Below are 15,699 nucleotides of genomic sequence, written 5' to 3'. Positions count from 1 at the left end.
AAACACGAGAAAGACAGGACAAGTGCTCGTCGAACAACTTAAAGATTTTATATGAATAAAAGGATTATATACCGAGTAATTATTAAATTCATGTCGGTTACATATAAAAACCGCCATACACTCAGGAGTGATCAATGAACGAGCTCGCTTCATTTGCCAGTTGTTTACTTCGCTCGGCGCACCGCAGTAATCCATGTGTGTCGTCTGCTTATTTCGTACCATTTTCTTGTGAATCGGCAGAATTTCACTGGTGGCATCAACTCTTTCGTGTTTACATTGCTGTCGTGACAGTTAACAACACAATAATAATTTCCGGTCATCCGAAGAGGCGCCGTCCAAACAAGAGACGTCTCGCGCGCAGCGCGAACTGAACGCGGGCGCGACCGCGAAGGGAAGCGGCGGCGGAAACCTACACCCGTTGGAGATGAAATCGATCCGCCAGGGGAGAAACGAGCGCTGGCGTCTAGGATGAAACTTGGCGTGCGGTCGTCTATGCCGGTCGCCGCACAAGCACAGAACGCGGCGAAGAGGAATAGGAGAGGGGGAGAGCCAAATAGAAAGAGAAAGGCAGCGGGGCAACCTCCTCGCCCCAAGCGCCGCAAGATCGGACGGACATGTTGGCACTCCGCGCGCACGCAGTGCAGGCGAAGCGCATGCGAAGCGAGGGCGGTCGCGGGACCTCTGGCCGCTTCGGCGCGTTTGGAAACGATGCTCTTGGCGCACAGTCGCGTCGCCAGTAGTTAACGATGATCCGCAGTCGGTCGACGGTGCGAGGAAAGCGGCCCAGGCTAAAGGGAGCGGCAGTCCTCGTTGACCCCGTGACGGTAAGAATCCCGATCGAGCCACTCGGCAACCTCGCTCTCTCGTTACGCCGACAATCAATCGAGGCCGCTGGCCTTGCACGAAAAGGCGGGCGCGCTCGCTCGGGAGCGCGGCGCCCTGTCGCATCTCGCGCCTCGGAATACCCAGGCAATGGGAAGGGAAACCGCGGCCTACAACGTTTTGATCGACATCGGAACCGTGCGGGCGCGACAATACTTCAATGCTGCGTTCTAGTGCGTACGTTCACGAGCGCGGTCAACATTAGGCCTAATGTGTTCCCTGTTAGCGCCCACCCGCCTGCCATGTCGGCGATGTTTACAATAACAACGCAGCTGGTACACACTATTCAAAGCGAGTAGCCGCCTAAACGAAACAGCTGACTTGCTAATTCATGCTTTCGCGACAATTATGCTCGTAACGACCTGGCGTCAAACGTGCCTTACTACTAAAGCGGTTCATATGTACCGATAAAACGATTCAATGCGGATATGGTCTCAGAAAAATCTTCACTGCAGTTCAGAGAGCGTACGCGCGTTGCATTCGCATACGCGCCAGACTAGAGAAACATCGACCCTCCGTGCTGGCAACACCGGAGTGAGTCGGTAACAGCTCAATAGTTGTGCGCAGCACACGAAACTGATGATTGCTTGTTATTCCCGATTACAGGTGTGAAAAACAATGCAAGTAAGGCTTCCACCGGGTGGCGTTGCACTGTACGTCTGCCTTTCGGTGCTCGCTTGTGGACTGGCGCACGCGGATGCTGGCTCAGGCGACAGCACCGTCGGCCAAGATGGCGCGCTCGACTGTCCTGAAATGTGCAAGTGCCGCTCAACAGATTCTTCAGGAGCGCAACGTGTCATCTGCGTGGGACAGCTGCGCAGAGCTGTGCCGAAAGACCTCCCACCTCGGGTTGCATCACTCGATCTCTCACGGAACAAGATCAGAAGAATTAACTCAAGCGAGCTGAGTCCTGTAAACTATACACATGCAAGTTACCTGAGACACCTCAATCTGCACCAGAATCTTATACAAGAAATAAACGTTAATAGCTTTCAAACGCTAGTCTCTCTACAAGAGCTGGATGTAAGTGACAATGTAATTTATGCCATCCATGTAAATAGTTTTGATGCTCTTGAAGCTCTTACTGTGTTAAACCTTTCTGGAAACCATCTGGACCAACTCAAACATGAATGGTTCCAAGGACTTTCCAACTTGACTGTGCTCGACCTTTCGCACAACAAGATCCAAGCATTGAACAATGTAGTGTTCTGGTCACTCCACCATCTGGTGCACTTGCATGTGGATTACAACAGAATCAGTTCTGTGGGGCTCTTAAGCCTGAAGGGTCTTGACTCTCTCCAGTATCTTAATGTTAGCCACAATAACATTATGACCATACAAACTGGCACACTGCGACCAACGCCAAATCTGGACGTACTGGACATGAGCTACAACCCAATCACAAGCCTTTATGAACCATTTAAGCATGGGCATAACATTCGCAAACTACATGCATCTCACCTATACAATCTTTCTCACTTGTCAAAGGCAGTCTTTACAGACTTGGATAGTGCAGAAGAAGTGTTTATGAACAACTGCCCTGCCCTAGAGACAGTGCAGAGCGATGCTTTCTCGCCACTGAAAGCTGTTCGCAAGCTGGACTTGCGTTTCAACAACTTTACCACTCTTCCATCTGGATTGTTTGACCAGCTGCTACAAATAGAACGGGTTCGTCTCAATGGCAATCCATGGTTCTGCGACTGCCGCCTTCACTGGCTGCTACTGTGGCTACGTGACAATGTGCGGGCCCACATCTTGTCACCGTCAAACACCCTTTGTGCCAAGCCATCAAACCTTACTGACATCACAGTGCTTGATGCTGTGGACAAGCACATGGTATGCCGCAAGGCTACAGTGATTGAGCACACAACCCAAGCACATTTTAGGCTGTTTACATCAGCTGTGCTCTCATGCCGCGTTGATGGAAGCCCTGCTCCTTCAATAACCTGGACCACACCACACAAGCACCGCTTCAACTGGACAGCGGAATATGGCGCATCTGTTGGAAATTCTTCTCTCAATGGACGCGTGGACAGGGGCGACTGCCCGAAGTTTGTGCTCCTTCAGAATGGCGACTTGTTTGTGCGTGAGGTCCAACGTGGTGACAGTGGTCATTACCGGTGCACAGCCACCAATGTGCTAGGCCACCAGACGGTCGCCATAAGACTCACCCTAGACTATGACTTTCTGGTGAATGTCAAAATAGTGAGTGTGCTTGTGGGGTGTGCTACAGCATTTTGTTTCGTGCTTATCACAATGGTGGTCATGGTAGTCAGTGCCATATTACGGAGATTTGGGGTGGAGTGTCCGTGCTGCATGATGGGAGAGTCGCCACGCGCACGACAGCTTTATCGCATGCTCGAAAGTCTTGAGCACTACCGATGCCAGCAGCTGGAGCGGCTTCGAGACAACTATGCCTGTCAAGTGCTTAGGATCAAGGAGAACTGTACCCAGCAGATGGAGAAGATAAGGGAAAGTTACACTGGCCAGACAGATCGACTGAGGGACATCTGTGACTATGGCACTGCACAAATCACGAACATGAGGGATAACTACTATTCACAGGTAAGAAATGTTTTAAATTATGCTACTTCATTTTGACATGCAAAGTACCAGTGGCTAGCGTGCAGTGGCACTGAAATATGCTTAGGAGGATAAGATCTGTAGAAATAATGCACGCCAACTTTTGAGCTGAACTGATGCTTGTTCCTGCTCTAGGTACAGAGGGTGCGGGACTATGGCATTGGCCAAATCGACAGGCTTCGCGAGAACTACGTGTTTCAGCGCAACAGGATTCGGAAGTTCAGTGCCCATCACCTGTACAAGTTACGTGAAAACTACAAGCTGCAGCAACAGCACCTTAACAAGATACTGGAGAACCTCAACCTCGAGAGCTGCCGGAGTGTCTGTGCTCGTACCGACTCCATCATCTTTGATCCTGCCGAGATTGGCCTGGAGCCTCCACCTCTGGAAATACTGCCGCCACCGGCCATCTTTCCTCTGTTCATGGATGAAGACACTGAGAGCCAGATTTCCGCTTACTACACTCCAGACACACTGTCTCAGGTGTCGCCTGATGAAGTGGTTCTGCAGCCAAATTTTCCCAACCTAGACTCTTTCCCGGACTTCGCTGCAGAGCTTCCAGCCATCCACATGCCGGACATGTGTGGAATGGCACCAGACCAGCCAGGTCCCAGCTATTTACCACGAACAAATGTGACTGTGCATCTAGACTGTGACCCAAACTTTGACGTGGCTGCATCTGAAGTGCCACTGTTACAGAATGCATCCCATGAGACTGCAGTGTGACGCAGTGAATGTGAATAGAACAGTACTTAAGTCGAACTTGTTACCAACATTCGCAGAGTTTGAGACATGTGCAGCTTGGTTTGCCTCAGGAATGACGTAACTCCCAGAGAACCAGCCTAATGATATGCAGTAAAGGAACCCAAACACTCAAGCTCTGACACGCTAGTCTGGCAATGTAGGAACACTTGTTCAGTTTCAAATGTGCTGGCAGTATATGTGCAGCATTGTGAACTAGGCTTACAGAGGGTCAGATATGCAGACATATTTGTTGGTAGAAGTGAGACATTCACAGTTAAAACCCTGCCTAGTAGGCTGCACTATGCTTACTGTTGATTAGGTTGTGAAGTGCATTGCATATTTTCGTAATGGTGTCTTAGAAAAGCAGTAGTAACAGAAGTGCTTTCACTGGCACAACTTATGAACATATCATGCTGAAGAACACGTAAGCAAAGATGGAATAGTCCATCTTCTGGAAGGCACCGTTCCCCTCAATAAATGGCTGCCACATTTCAGGTTTTAGAGAAGCCAAGTTTCTGTGATAGACTGGGTGCCACTAGTGGGCATCCTCAATATTCCAGGCTATAGTTTCACCTTTTAGATGCTTCCCTTGTGCCCCTGTATCAAGAAAATTATAGACCACTGCTCTCAGCAGATAGGATTTCATTTCCTGAAAGGTCGACTTGAGAAGAATTCAATGGTGCAAGAAACTTTTCTGTGAGTTTTCATAGTAATTATTGCTCTCATGCATGTTTGTTATTGTATTATTATTTGCAACTTTGAATGGTTGAGATAATTTTTTCTCACAAATATTTCTTTTATAAAAATAAAAATATGTACCTGCTTTTTTGATTAGAATGTTTTGTCTATCAGAAAAATACGACACCATATTTGAAAGGCACGAGAAGTGCAAGAAGCACAAAACACAATGCTACTTATTTCTTGCGTACTCTATATTCCTTTCCGGCCCAGCATGTAAGAATCGGAGTCATTGTAGTGGGTCATTTACCTAAAGAAGGAGCATACTATACCAGTCTGCATTTGAATATTCAGTGTAATCTGTACTGTCATTGAAAACTGAGCTCACAGGAAGCACATTTGAAAAACAAAGGTTTGCATGAACATAACCTCATTTACAACACAGCATGGCAAAGCTAAATTCTTGTCTGAGTATGTCTGTAACAACTATCTAACATCACAGTATCTTTTCTGAACATGAAGTAGAAAAAACTACGCAAAGCATTTTTTAAAACCACCTCAAGGTACCCAGTTGAACCTAGAGCATAAGGTTCTGCAGAACAATTTGACGAAGGCATAGAATATGCTTATTGTATTAAAGGGCCTCACCTTATGGTATGAAAGCCTTCTAAATACGTCCTGTATGAGAAGAGTTATTGGAAATCAAATGTTGCTCCTGCCATATACCGTTTCTGCGATTATGAGCCTATGCTTCAATCTTCCATAAATTGTACACAAGACTGCTTCACAGGAAGAGCAAAACAACTGACAGTGGTTGAACTACGGCTTAAGAGGCAACTCTTATTAGATCACCATTAATCAAATGCACACAAAGGCTTCATGGGTGTATACAGCCAATAAAGCTCATTTGCAGCTTGCTTTTTGAAGCAAACTCCTTCCTTTAAGCCACTTAAAAACTTCCCTCTCTACTATGGACACTCCTTTATGCAGCATGCGAGGAGCTGTCCAACAATATACAACCTGACCCGAGTTCGAGACCCCTGCATCTACCATCATGCAAAGGTTTGATATTGGCACAGTGGTACTGCTTCTTGCCATTTGGTGCCATGACCTTATCGGTGATAAGATTTTGCTGTGCTCAGCTGTTGGCTTATGAAATTAATTAAGCCTTGGGGTACTACATGCCAAAACCATATGACCATAAAGCACGCTGTAGGTAGAGACTCCGAATTAATTCTGGCAACCTGGGGTTCTTCAACGTGCACCCTACGCACGGTTGTTGGCTTATACTGGCAAATACAGGCTAACAGAGAACTGCTGCTGAACCACATTCCCCTTTTTGTGTGTTACACTCGAGCGTGAGCAAGCATAGTTCAGTGAAATAAACATGAAAATGAGAATAAATCGGTCTATATGGAGATGTTACCACTGCACCCTGCATAGAATTTGCAAGGCTAACATGGGAACTTTAAGAATGACAGCTTAACTGAGTAGATGACCATTGCCAAAAACCAGAAATGCAAAGTCTTCTTTTACATCCATTGGCAAAGTGACATTCAACAATAATTGCATTGATAGCTGCAGGTACCGATTAATCTTAACATACAAAGAAATCCACCATGTAGCTGTTGTGTTTGTCACTTTCTTAAGATAAACAAGGGAAGTGCCAGAAATTTCAAGAAACTAAATGAAAAGTCAGGTGAACAAAAATGTAGGCTCCCTGCTCTGGGCACAGGAATAACACACAGCATTATTTAGAGACTAGGCAAGTTACAATGTTCAAAAAGTGATGCAGGACTACGTAAAGAAACTATCTGCCAATTTTTATCGAAAGTGTCGTACCTGAAGCAGTCAATTCAGAAAATGTGTGAAGAAAAAAAGGAGTTTGCAAGTGTGTGGATGTCGACAATATATACATATAACTGAGCGTGAAGGGATCACACACCCAAAAAATTAGAACTCAAATCGATGATTGGTGGGGTTCAACATTTCAAGTAGACACTTAAGGCAATCAGGACACAGCAGTAGAGGGCTTCAGATTATTTTTCACTATGTGGAGGTTCAATGTGCAAATCTTGGTACGACAGGGAGCAAAGAGCACAGGCAGTGTACCTCAACTGAAACATTTACTACACAAAAGAAGCTGTGAAAAGAAATGTAAAACTGCTCTATGTCTCGCACATTTGTTATGCTAACAGCAAGACAGAAGTCTCTTTTGGCTATCTCTAATTGCCCACCTTGCATCAGCCAACTCCACCTAATGCCTGAAAATGTCCTAGTCCCACAATGCCACCTAATCTGCCATCATCAAAAAGCAGCTTCAATAAAATCAACACTTGCATACAAGCCCACAAAGCTTCAGAAGTCTCTACAAATCTGCACAGGAAACATGGGCAAGACACGACGGTGCTCAAAAGTCGCTTGTGCAAGGACACCGGGGTCAATGATTACCAGCCAAGTGCCAAGAATGATGCAATGTTTTGCACGTCTGTGAGCAGATCACGTTGTTTCTTTACATTAAAGGACTAGTTTGTGGCTTTAGCTTGTGAAGCACAATATAATGCTGGTAGCCAGGCATGAACAAATAGCCGAGGTGCTTCTGCATCTCTTGTGCTGCAAACACACAGGGCATTATGCTATTATCAGGGGTGGGACTGCCCAAAGTCATTTTGGAGCCACTTTCAAGCAGACTAAATTTCATTTTGAAGCAGATTGGAGCAGGCCAGTCTGAATTTTGGTGGAATAATGGAATATGGCAGCGCACTTCGTAACCACGATGGAACACAGAATAAACCAACATGAGCGCTGTACTGCAACTGTCTTAACTCTTTCCGTACCACGCCCATTGGGCATCATTAGCCCGCTAATGATGTTTTGAAACCCTGCTTTCGAGACCTTCCGCACCGCTCACGAATACATTGCGCTATTGGACATGAAGGAGGAAAACTATATTTTTGTTTGCTAAGTAGTTTGCTTTTCCCCTCTAGGCAGTGATTTTTGAACGCGCTCTGAAGTTTTCGAGAGTGTCAAAGTAGAAAGCAAAAATGGCCGCCCACTATCGGTGGTATGAAATGCTGCTTTTGAGACCTTCCGTGCCATTCACGCACACTCTGTGCCATAGAGCGCGAAGGAGAGAACTACATTCTTGTTTTCTAAGCAGCTCACTTTTGCCCCGCTAGGCGTTAATTTTTGAACACACTCCAAAGTTTCGCGATAGTCAAAGTAGAAAGCAAAAATGGCCACCTCCAAGAGTAGCGCGGGTGATTCGAAAGATCGCAGATCTCGCGATTCTGCTGCGTCTGTGGCAGATTTTATCGATAGATAGAGTAACAGTGAGTCTGAGGACGCTGCCTTTTTGTTGGACTTTGATTCTGAGAGCAACGGTGATGCAAGCCAGCCCGGACCATCGGCAGCCACAGCCGAGCACACCAAACTGTAGTGCCTGCACTTAAATTTTTGTCGTAAAATCCCTGTTTGATGAAAAATTTTGATTTTTTTTTATGAGATAGTGCCTATTAGACGGCAATACATTTTGCTTATCTCATAATTCTTGTTACATATTTTTCTTAGTATATACAAGCGTGCCTTTAAAAACCGTTTAATTTTATCCCACAATCTTCATTTTGGAGATATATATATATATATATATATTATGACATACACCTCGTTAATAAAACTTATATGCATGAAAACTGCATTCATTCTACTTTTTGTTTATATATTACGCAAAATATTGAATGCAATAGTTCCGTCAGAAAAAAAAAAAACTGCATAATCTACAAGAAACGCCTATCTTTGACATGGTAGCGAATGAGTTAAGCAACAGGGAATGAGTTAAGTGACGCTTTAAGGGCCCTTCACCAGGTCTAGCCATGTTAAACTGACAAGCGCCGTACATAGAATGCGCGCTAACGTTCGTTAGTGCTAAGTATTACATCACTGAGAGAGCTGAAATTCCAAACCGAATGCTGTTTGCCCTTCTCCTCGTGGGCGCTGCGCTCCAAGCCGGAGGGAGGGATGACGTATATATGCTAGTGTGCCTACGTACATGAGTCTTTGGTGCGACGTCGCTCCGAGGCTACGTTCACACTTGGGAAGCGGCAAGCGAACGGAAAACCTTTTCTGCACATGTCCAAGATGTTGAAATTTGTTTAACCATTGTAGTGGAAATCACTGCCGCTTTTGCCCACATTATGTAGTCCGCGTAAGTTTGTTCGCGTGGTGGTGCTGTTCATCACACCATTTTAAGTGGTATGTTCATTCACTGACCCATCAGTTATTAAAAGGTACGATTTTGTGCAACTGCGTGTGTAGCCTAACTTTTGATACTTTCAGCTAGTTGTTTTTCTTAAGAATGAACAATGGAAGATGTTAAATTTTACAACAGGATGTTTACATGCTAGTGCAACTTCCGGTGAAGCAAAACGGCTTTCCGATTTGCTGTGGCGAAAAAAAAACCGGTTCGAGACTGATTAGGCTTGCCGCCTGCTTTTTCACCCATTTCGCTGCCTAGGCGGGCAGATTTTGTCAGGTTTCTGCCACTTCCGCCTGCTTCGAGACCAAGTGTGAACGTAGCCTTAGTGACTCGTGACTTTGAGAATTATTAAAGGCAACAGCTGTTATTTGTCTAATTTGTTGCACCGATAGACAAATTAGGGTTTAGATAAATAATGAAACACACAACCGAATGTCTGCGTGTAGTTGTTTTACTTCGCACCGCAGCAAGAGACATGTACTTTCATTTCGTACGCTTGTTCCCATGCCGTGCAGTCGCGCACGTGCAGACACCGAAACTATGCCATTTTCTACTGTGTTTCAGTGCACGATCATGCTTTGCGATTTGCTTGTCGCTGCCCCAGTGTTTGTGTAGCACTGACTTATACCAATAATCAGGTGTTCTCGTGCACAGCGCGCACAATGATGCACTGCACGATACGAGACAAACACAATAGCTTGCGCGCGACACTATCAGTGAAAGTGGGCTGCGCAGCCAAAAAGCGAGGGAAAAAATGCCGCACCTCGAGAATCGCGTGATGCATACGTGATAGGCTACAGGGCCTGTGACGTATGCATCATGCAATTCTCGAGGTCCGGCATTGGAGAACTCAGGGAAGGAATTTCACCTGCGGAGGCTAGATGGGGCAAGTGGAGAGAGCGTGTCTCTTGGCAGTATCACTTGCCTTCTGAAATCATGGGTTCGTGGCACCGAAATATTTCTATCTCGACTATTATTGAACCAATTGGAAAAATTATTGCGGTTGAACGCTCCTTAGAGGGCACGTAAAAACTTCCAGTGCATAACTAAAATTTTCTATGGGGCCGAGTGAGGGGCTCTTTAAGCTGAAAACCTTTGACCGACAATTCATTTCCATAACCGAATTACTGCTACACCTTTGTATGTAAGCACATGTATCTTCACAGACAAATTAAATGTGAATAAGAAATCACAAAGTAGAATACCTTCCTCAAGTAATAACTTGCTAGCATAATCTCATGCTGGTACTTAACAGGTTGACATAGGTGGCGTGGGGCTCACACTAAGCTTGAAGCCAAAATTATGCCAACAATATATATTGGCAAGAACAGATAGGAAAGAATGCATTCTAGTTAGCCCCAACTTGTTTACCTACCATATAGCCACATAACCTTATCACGATTTTGCTAGGTATGGTTTACAAAGTGGTTTCACACCACGCAGAAAATAATCACATGAAGGCAATATCGGCATAAGTTCAAACACAAACCATTCCGCTATAAGTCCAATGCATTATTTCGTTTTCAGTTTAGGTGAAACTGTGAACATTTGTAACTGTGGCTTAATTCAGACTTTGAAACATACACATGGCACTATTCTATGCTTAGAAACTAGCTACCAGTCAACATTCAATCTTTCGGACTCCTTAATGGCCGCAAAAACATCCGAAAAAATGAACGCACGCAGTTTACTGCCCCAAAGCGCAGATCGTCACAGGCACGATCGAAATAGCTCTGAAGGCCTGCCAGTACACTTAATAGGCACATCGTAGCGCGTACTTCACAGGAGACTGTGGGTGCCCGAGTGTATAGTTAAGGAATGTATACCATGTCTCGCGACAGTTGCCCCTTTACACTCTTGGTATGCTTCACCACAATACACTGCGCATGCTTCAACCATGTAATACTACTGTAATGTCGCAAATCTGACTTTCGGGAATCGGCATTACGCAACGTGGCATGATTTCTGCACTTCGAAGCCATCGGTCAGGATTACAAACGTGGCCATAAATGACAGTAGTGAATTTCAATGAAAATAATGGCACCGAACAGCAAGAAGCTTGGCACCGAACATCTGAAGCAGGTAGGCCCAACATTCCTGTGGTGGTGGCTGCCAGCAAATCGGCGTGCGAGAGCACCAGTTCAAAGCTGTGATATAATCTAAATGGCAACGGCTTCGAATAATGCTGTTTCGGACCTGCAGTGACGGCGAAAAGTTTTGTGCCAGAAATTCCAGACGTTCTTCTACACTGACTCTATTAAGTATGTGGTGGTTCCGCAAAGGCATACAAAGTATCGGACATGTCCAAAAAATTGGTCGTTGTGGTGAAAAGTTGTGCGCCAGAAATCCCAGATGTTCTTCGATGGGATACATGGTGGTTGTGCAAAAGCGTACAAAGTATCGAGCATGCCCAAAAAATCAGTCGTTGACTGTAATTACACATAAAAGGTGTTTGTTACGATACGCATTTCTATTCGTGCTAACGGTATAAGAGCAAAACCAGACACCACAGTGGTAACAAGATAATGAAGCACTGGACACGAGGGAAAAACGGCTAAATAAGCTTCTAGTTTGCTCGAACTGCTCTCAGCCTACTTTTCGTTGTTTCATGCGTCAGCTAGGAAGTGCTGCGCTGCTTGGCCCACTCAACCGTATTCCAGTACAGTCTAAATACAGCCGTCCTGGCTGTTCTGACAGCAGCGATGAAAATGAGAGTGGCCACGCACATGCTGGCCACTTGCCGGAAGCACCGAGAAGTCCAGTGTTATAAGCGCGAAAATTGTGAGAAACTGTGGCAGGAGCCGTCGTGCAATGTGCAGAATGTGAACGTCTGCATTCTTTTTCAGGGAATGAATCCGCTTGCTGTTTACGGTCACTATCGCAGCATACATGCCAAAGCAGTTCTGGCACAGCGTGGCACAATTAGCGCAGGAATCCCACCGCTGTATTATGTTGCAGCATGAAATTGCGCAACACATAGGAACAAAAGATATATGCATCATGAAGCAACATGCAACACTAGGCCTCATATTATTATGTAACAAAATATGATACATTTATTATACGGAAGGTGTTGCAGATTTTAACCTACAGTGAACTCTTTAAACGAAACCTCAAGGGACCACGAAAATTGGTTCAATTTATCAGTAGTTCCATTTACCGAGAGCCAAAACTGAACACAAAACCAACCATGAATATGGTCTTCAGTTTAAGTGATTTCTGTTTATTAAGATTCCAGCGTATTTAGCACTGAACAAGCAGCGTGACAAGTTTTTGTGACCATTGTGCACTGCTTGCCACTAAAACATTCGATGTTGTATAATGGAAGCACAAAGGTAGAACAAATTATATGTATTCTGACATTAAGTTTAAGTCCACAAGTTGTGTAGTACATGGAGTAATTCCTCCATAAAAATTGTCACATATGAAAAACGAACTTGCTGCAAAAATGTGCAGAGCGTGACTACTACGACTGCACTACTTGGTTAGGTTCAGCCGCCTATTAAGTATGAAACAAAGTTGAAAACTTGGCAAGATGATGTAGGCCATTACCAAAAATATCACCTGAGAATGAACAATTGGTGAAAACCAGCTCAATTGGGGTCTTTGATGTTTTGTACTAATGTTTAAATTTAATCAGTTGTACAAAATTGGCACATCATGCGACCTGAGAACATACCAAAGCCAAGGCTCCGCTGTATAAATTTAGAATTCTAATGTTCTGGTGGAAAAACTGCCAATCATCAGACTTTCTGCTGATGTATATGCTATACACTAGCTCTCCCTGCTATGCATGAGAGCATGGAAAAGTAACTAGTTTTTCTTCCCCTCAGTGTTTACTGTAAGCAACTACATTTTACAGAATGACCCGCAATACACAAAAAGTTCGGTGTGCTGAAAATTTTGCATGTGTAGAAATACAAATCCTGTCCCTAACTTTTAAAAAATTTAATGCTCACAAATTACAAAATCTCTACAAGCAAGAAAAACAAGTATTCAACTCACTATGTCCAATTATGCTTAGGCAAGATTTTTCAAAGCTTCAGTGGCTTTGTATGATTGAATTAAAAAATTATGCCACCTTCATTTATGTTATGCTGCAGTAGTACTCTGCTTCTTTCATTACACAGGTTTTTAACTGTTTCATAACAACACTTGTGGAATAAACAAGGTATATCAAGTACAAGTTAATCTCCACTAACTTGGAAAACTTGATAATAAGGACTGACTATCTGGCCCTGGCAAGCATATCCATTATTCAATGGCATCGGGTGCTCATTAATTTCAAGTTACGCGGCTCCACCGTGGTTCATTCAGACAATCTCCAAAAGGTAACAAACATTTCATTGTGCAATGGAAAAGTGGGGTTAGTGTCCCGTGCAGTAAGCATCACCACATGAAACAGAGCAGAGAAATATTTGTTGATATGTGCTGTGCTTTGTTCCCTTTTCAAGTTTTGTGTTGTACCATGGTAGTGGAAGCACACCTGTGTTACCATGGGTTCTTCTGTGATGTTTGGTGACAGCAGTTATGCTAATCAGTGCTGTTCTGAAATAGTGCAAGGCTTTGCAACATGACATATAACAGAAAATGTACGATGCAAGGCTCTTCACAGTGGGCTGCGTGCTAGCATCAAACTCCTCGACTACACCACTATGGAAGTTTAGTTGGCAGCTGCACAACACTCGGCATTGAAAAGTTCACCTATCAGAATAAAGGGGCATGTATCGGTGCGCATGCTGCCAATGCACTGCGGAGGAAGTCGTAAGGCCCTTGCCATTGTGCAGAAGTTGCATGCGAGTTCCCGTGATAGGTTATGAGCACTTAACACTTGCACAAGATAAAAAAAACATAACTGCAGCTGCTACAAAAAATGAGGGTAATGAATTCCTTTACTCAAGGATGAAATGTTGATGCACTAAATATGTGTCTATTGTTTTCTTGGTCCATTACATAACTCAATCTGATATCAGATAAGGACATATTTATGGCACCCTGAAATCTGAATTCATGAGATTTTACTAAGTTGTGCACAAGCAGCAATTTGCAATGAATTTAAAGCCAATTACGTCGTCCTGTGTTAGATAATTTGTTTTCAACTGTGTAGCTTTCTGAAAGGCCTGTAAGAGTTTCCTCTGCAGCAGTGCGCTGCTTTCAGGTGGATGACAGCTTCTACCCCTCAAAAAAACTTGCTTCATCTTGTAGATGTCCGAAAAACTTACTTGCTCACTAAATGTTTCTGCAATTTGATTTTTTAATTAATTAGGCCTCACGCTGCTACCTGCTGGCTTTCTGGTTAGCTTATATGGTTAAGCAACCACCCCAAAAGACGTTTCCTAGTTCAATCTCCTAACCATGGCAAATTTTTCCTCAACAGCAATGCTTTCTTTACGTGAAACCTGTATGGATTTAGTACACAGTTTTGCCAGACCGGCTTCCCCTTGCCTTTTGTCTATTTTTGGCTATTGGCTTTTGACCATTTTTGGCTATTGGCTTTTGACCATTTTTGGCTATTTCGTATGACCAAGGCACTTGCACATAAACCACCACTGAAGCCGAGGTTATCGCTCATTCTGATGGAGGAATACAAATTCTCTTTGTTGCTAAAGTCATCACCATTGTTCCTATTAAAAATGTGTGCAAGGCGAGAACATCATGCCCAGCAATGGTGAAGAAACAGTTCAACCTGATGGTGCTTATGCACTCACACCCTGCTGGCAGCTTATCTATGTGCTACTGCCTACGAACAAGACGGTAAAATACAAGTACAGAGTTGTCTGGGTGCCAAAAAGGTGGCACTAAATATCCACAGGAAACAAGAACGCATACAATTTCATAGACCTTGGCAGGCGCTTCCCAAGATTGCACCAATAATTTTTTCTTTCCAGAAAGAAAGGACAGTCAGTGAATGTCATTCCTCGCATTGGCAGCAAGTTCAACAAAACGTGGCATTCCCTCTGCAGCCCATGGGTTGGTGAAGTGTTACACTACATCCTGCAATGTAGTAATATCCTGTGAACATCGCTGAAGACAGTACAGTGGGACCTCATTTATTTTGACTCCAAGGAGACTGGAACATTATTCAAATAAAACAGAGTTCGAACGGAGAAGAGTCCCTTTACTTTAATTATTGTGCTTGACAATTCACATGGTAGAGCACGCAATACAGTCGCTGACCAACAATTTGAAATCAGTGGAGGCTGTCTTTAAAAGCCAGAATAAATAGAGTCCGAAATATCAAACTCACCAGAAAACAAGTGTTTATTTCACAAGCGTCCAGAAAAGCTGGCCAACGTGTTACTGCACGAATGCTTGCATGTGACCTGGCCACTGTTGTTTGACCACAGCCATGGCATTCACTACAGACAAACGAAAGTTCAGCCGCCAAATGCAGAAAATTTCCATCCCACGCAACTTAAATAGAAGCTGATCATGATCCAATTGCCGTATGACCACAGGTTTCTTCGAAACAGTCATTGCCGGGCAGTTTACTCACTTAATCGCTGCCCTATTCAACGGAGACATTGAGGGTGAAGTTGGCACAGTCTGAAGCTACC

The 15,699-nt window shown here is 44.3% G+C and overlaps 2 protein-coding genes across 5 annotated transcripts in view; one reads left to right on the top strand and one right to left on the bottom strand.

Moving 5' to 3' along the window:
* The window catches only part of Ndf (Nucleosome-destabilizing factor), a 131,196-nt gene that overhangs the window by 73,151 nt on the left and 42,346 nt on the right, over positions 1 to 15,699 (bottom strand). The gene's annotated exons all lie outside the window — the stretch shown is intronic.
* LOC126536593 (uncharacterized) lies at positions 574 to 15,252 on the top strand. 2 transcript variants are annotated; one of them, XM_055073535.2, is made up of 3 exons: positions 574 to 824; positions 1,489 to 3,447; positions 15,031 to 15,252. In XM_055073535.2, exons 2-3 carry the CDS (start codon positions 1,501 to 1,503, stop codon positions 15,118 to 15,120), a joined length of 2,037 nt encoding a protein of 678 aa, XP_054929510.1. In that variant the 5' UTR covers positions 574 to 824; positions 1,489 to 1,500; the 3' UTR covers positions 15,121 to 15,252. The 2 variants fall into 2 exon arrangements, with proteins under 2 accessions (XP_054929510.1, XP_050039581.1); XM_050183624.3 differs by lacking the exon at positions 15,031 to 15,252 and adding an exon at positions 3,601 to 5,035 and having other exon boundaries at positions 579 to 824.

Source organism: Dermacentor andersoni, chromosome 4, assembly GCF_023375885.2.
Source record: "Dermacentor andersoni chromosome 4, qqDerAnde1_hic_scaffold, whole genome shotgun sequence".
NCBI classification, from domain to species: Eukaryota; Metazoa; Arthropoda; class Arachnida; order Ixodida; family Ixodidae; genus Dermacentor; species Dermacentor andersoni.
Note: the sequence above shows the minus strand (reverse complement) of the source record. Positions and strands in the feature narration are given on the sequence as shown.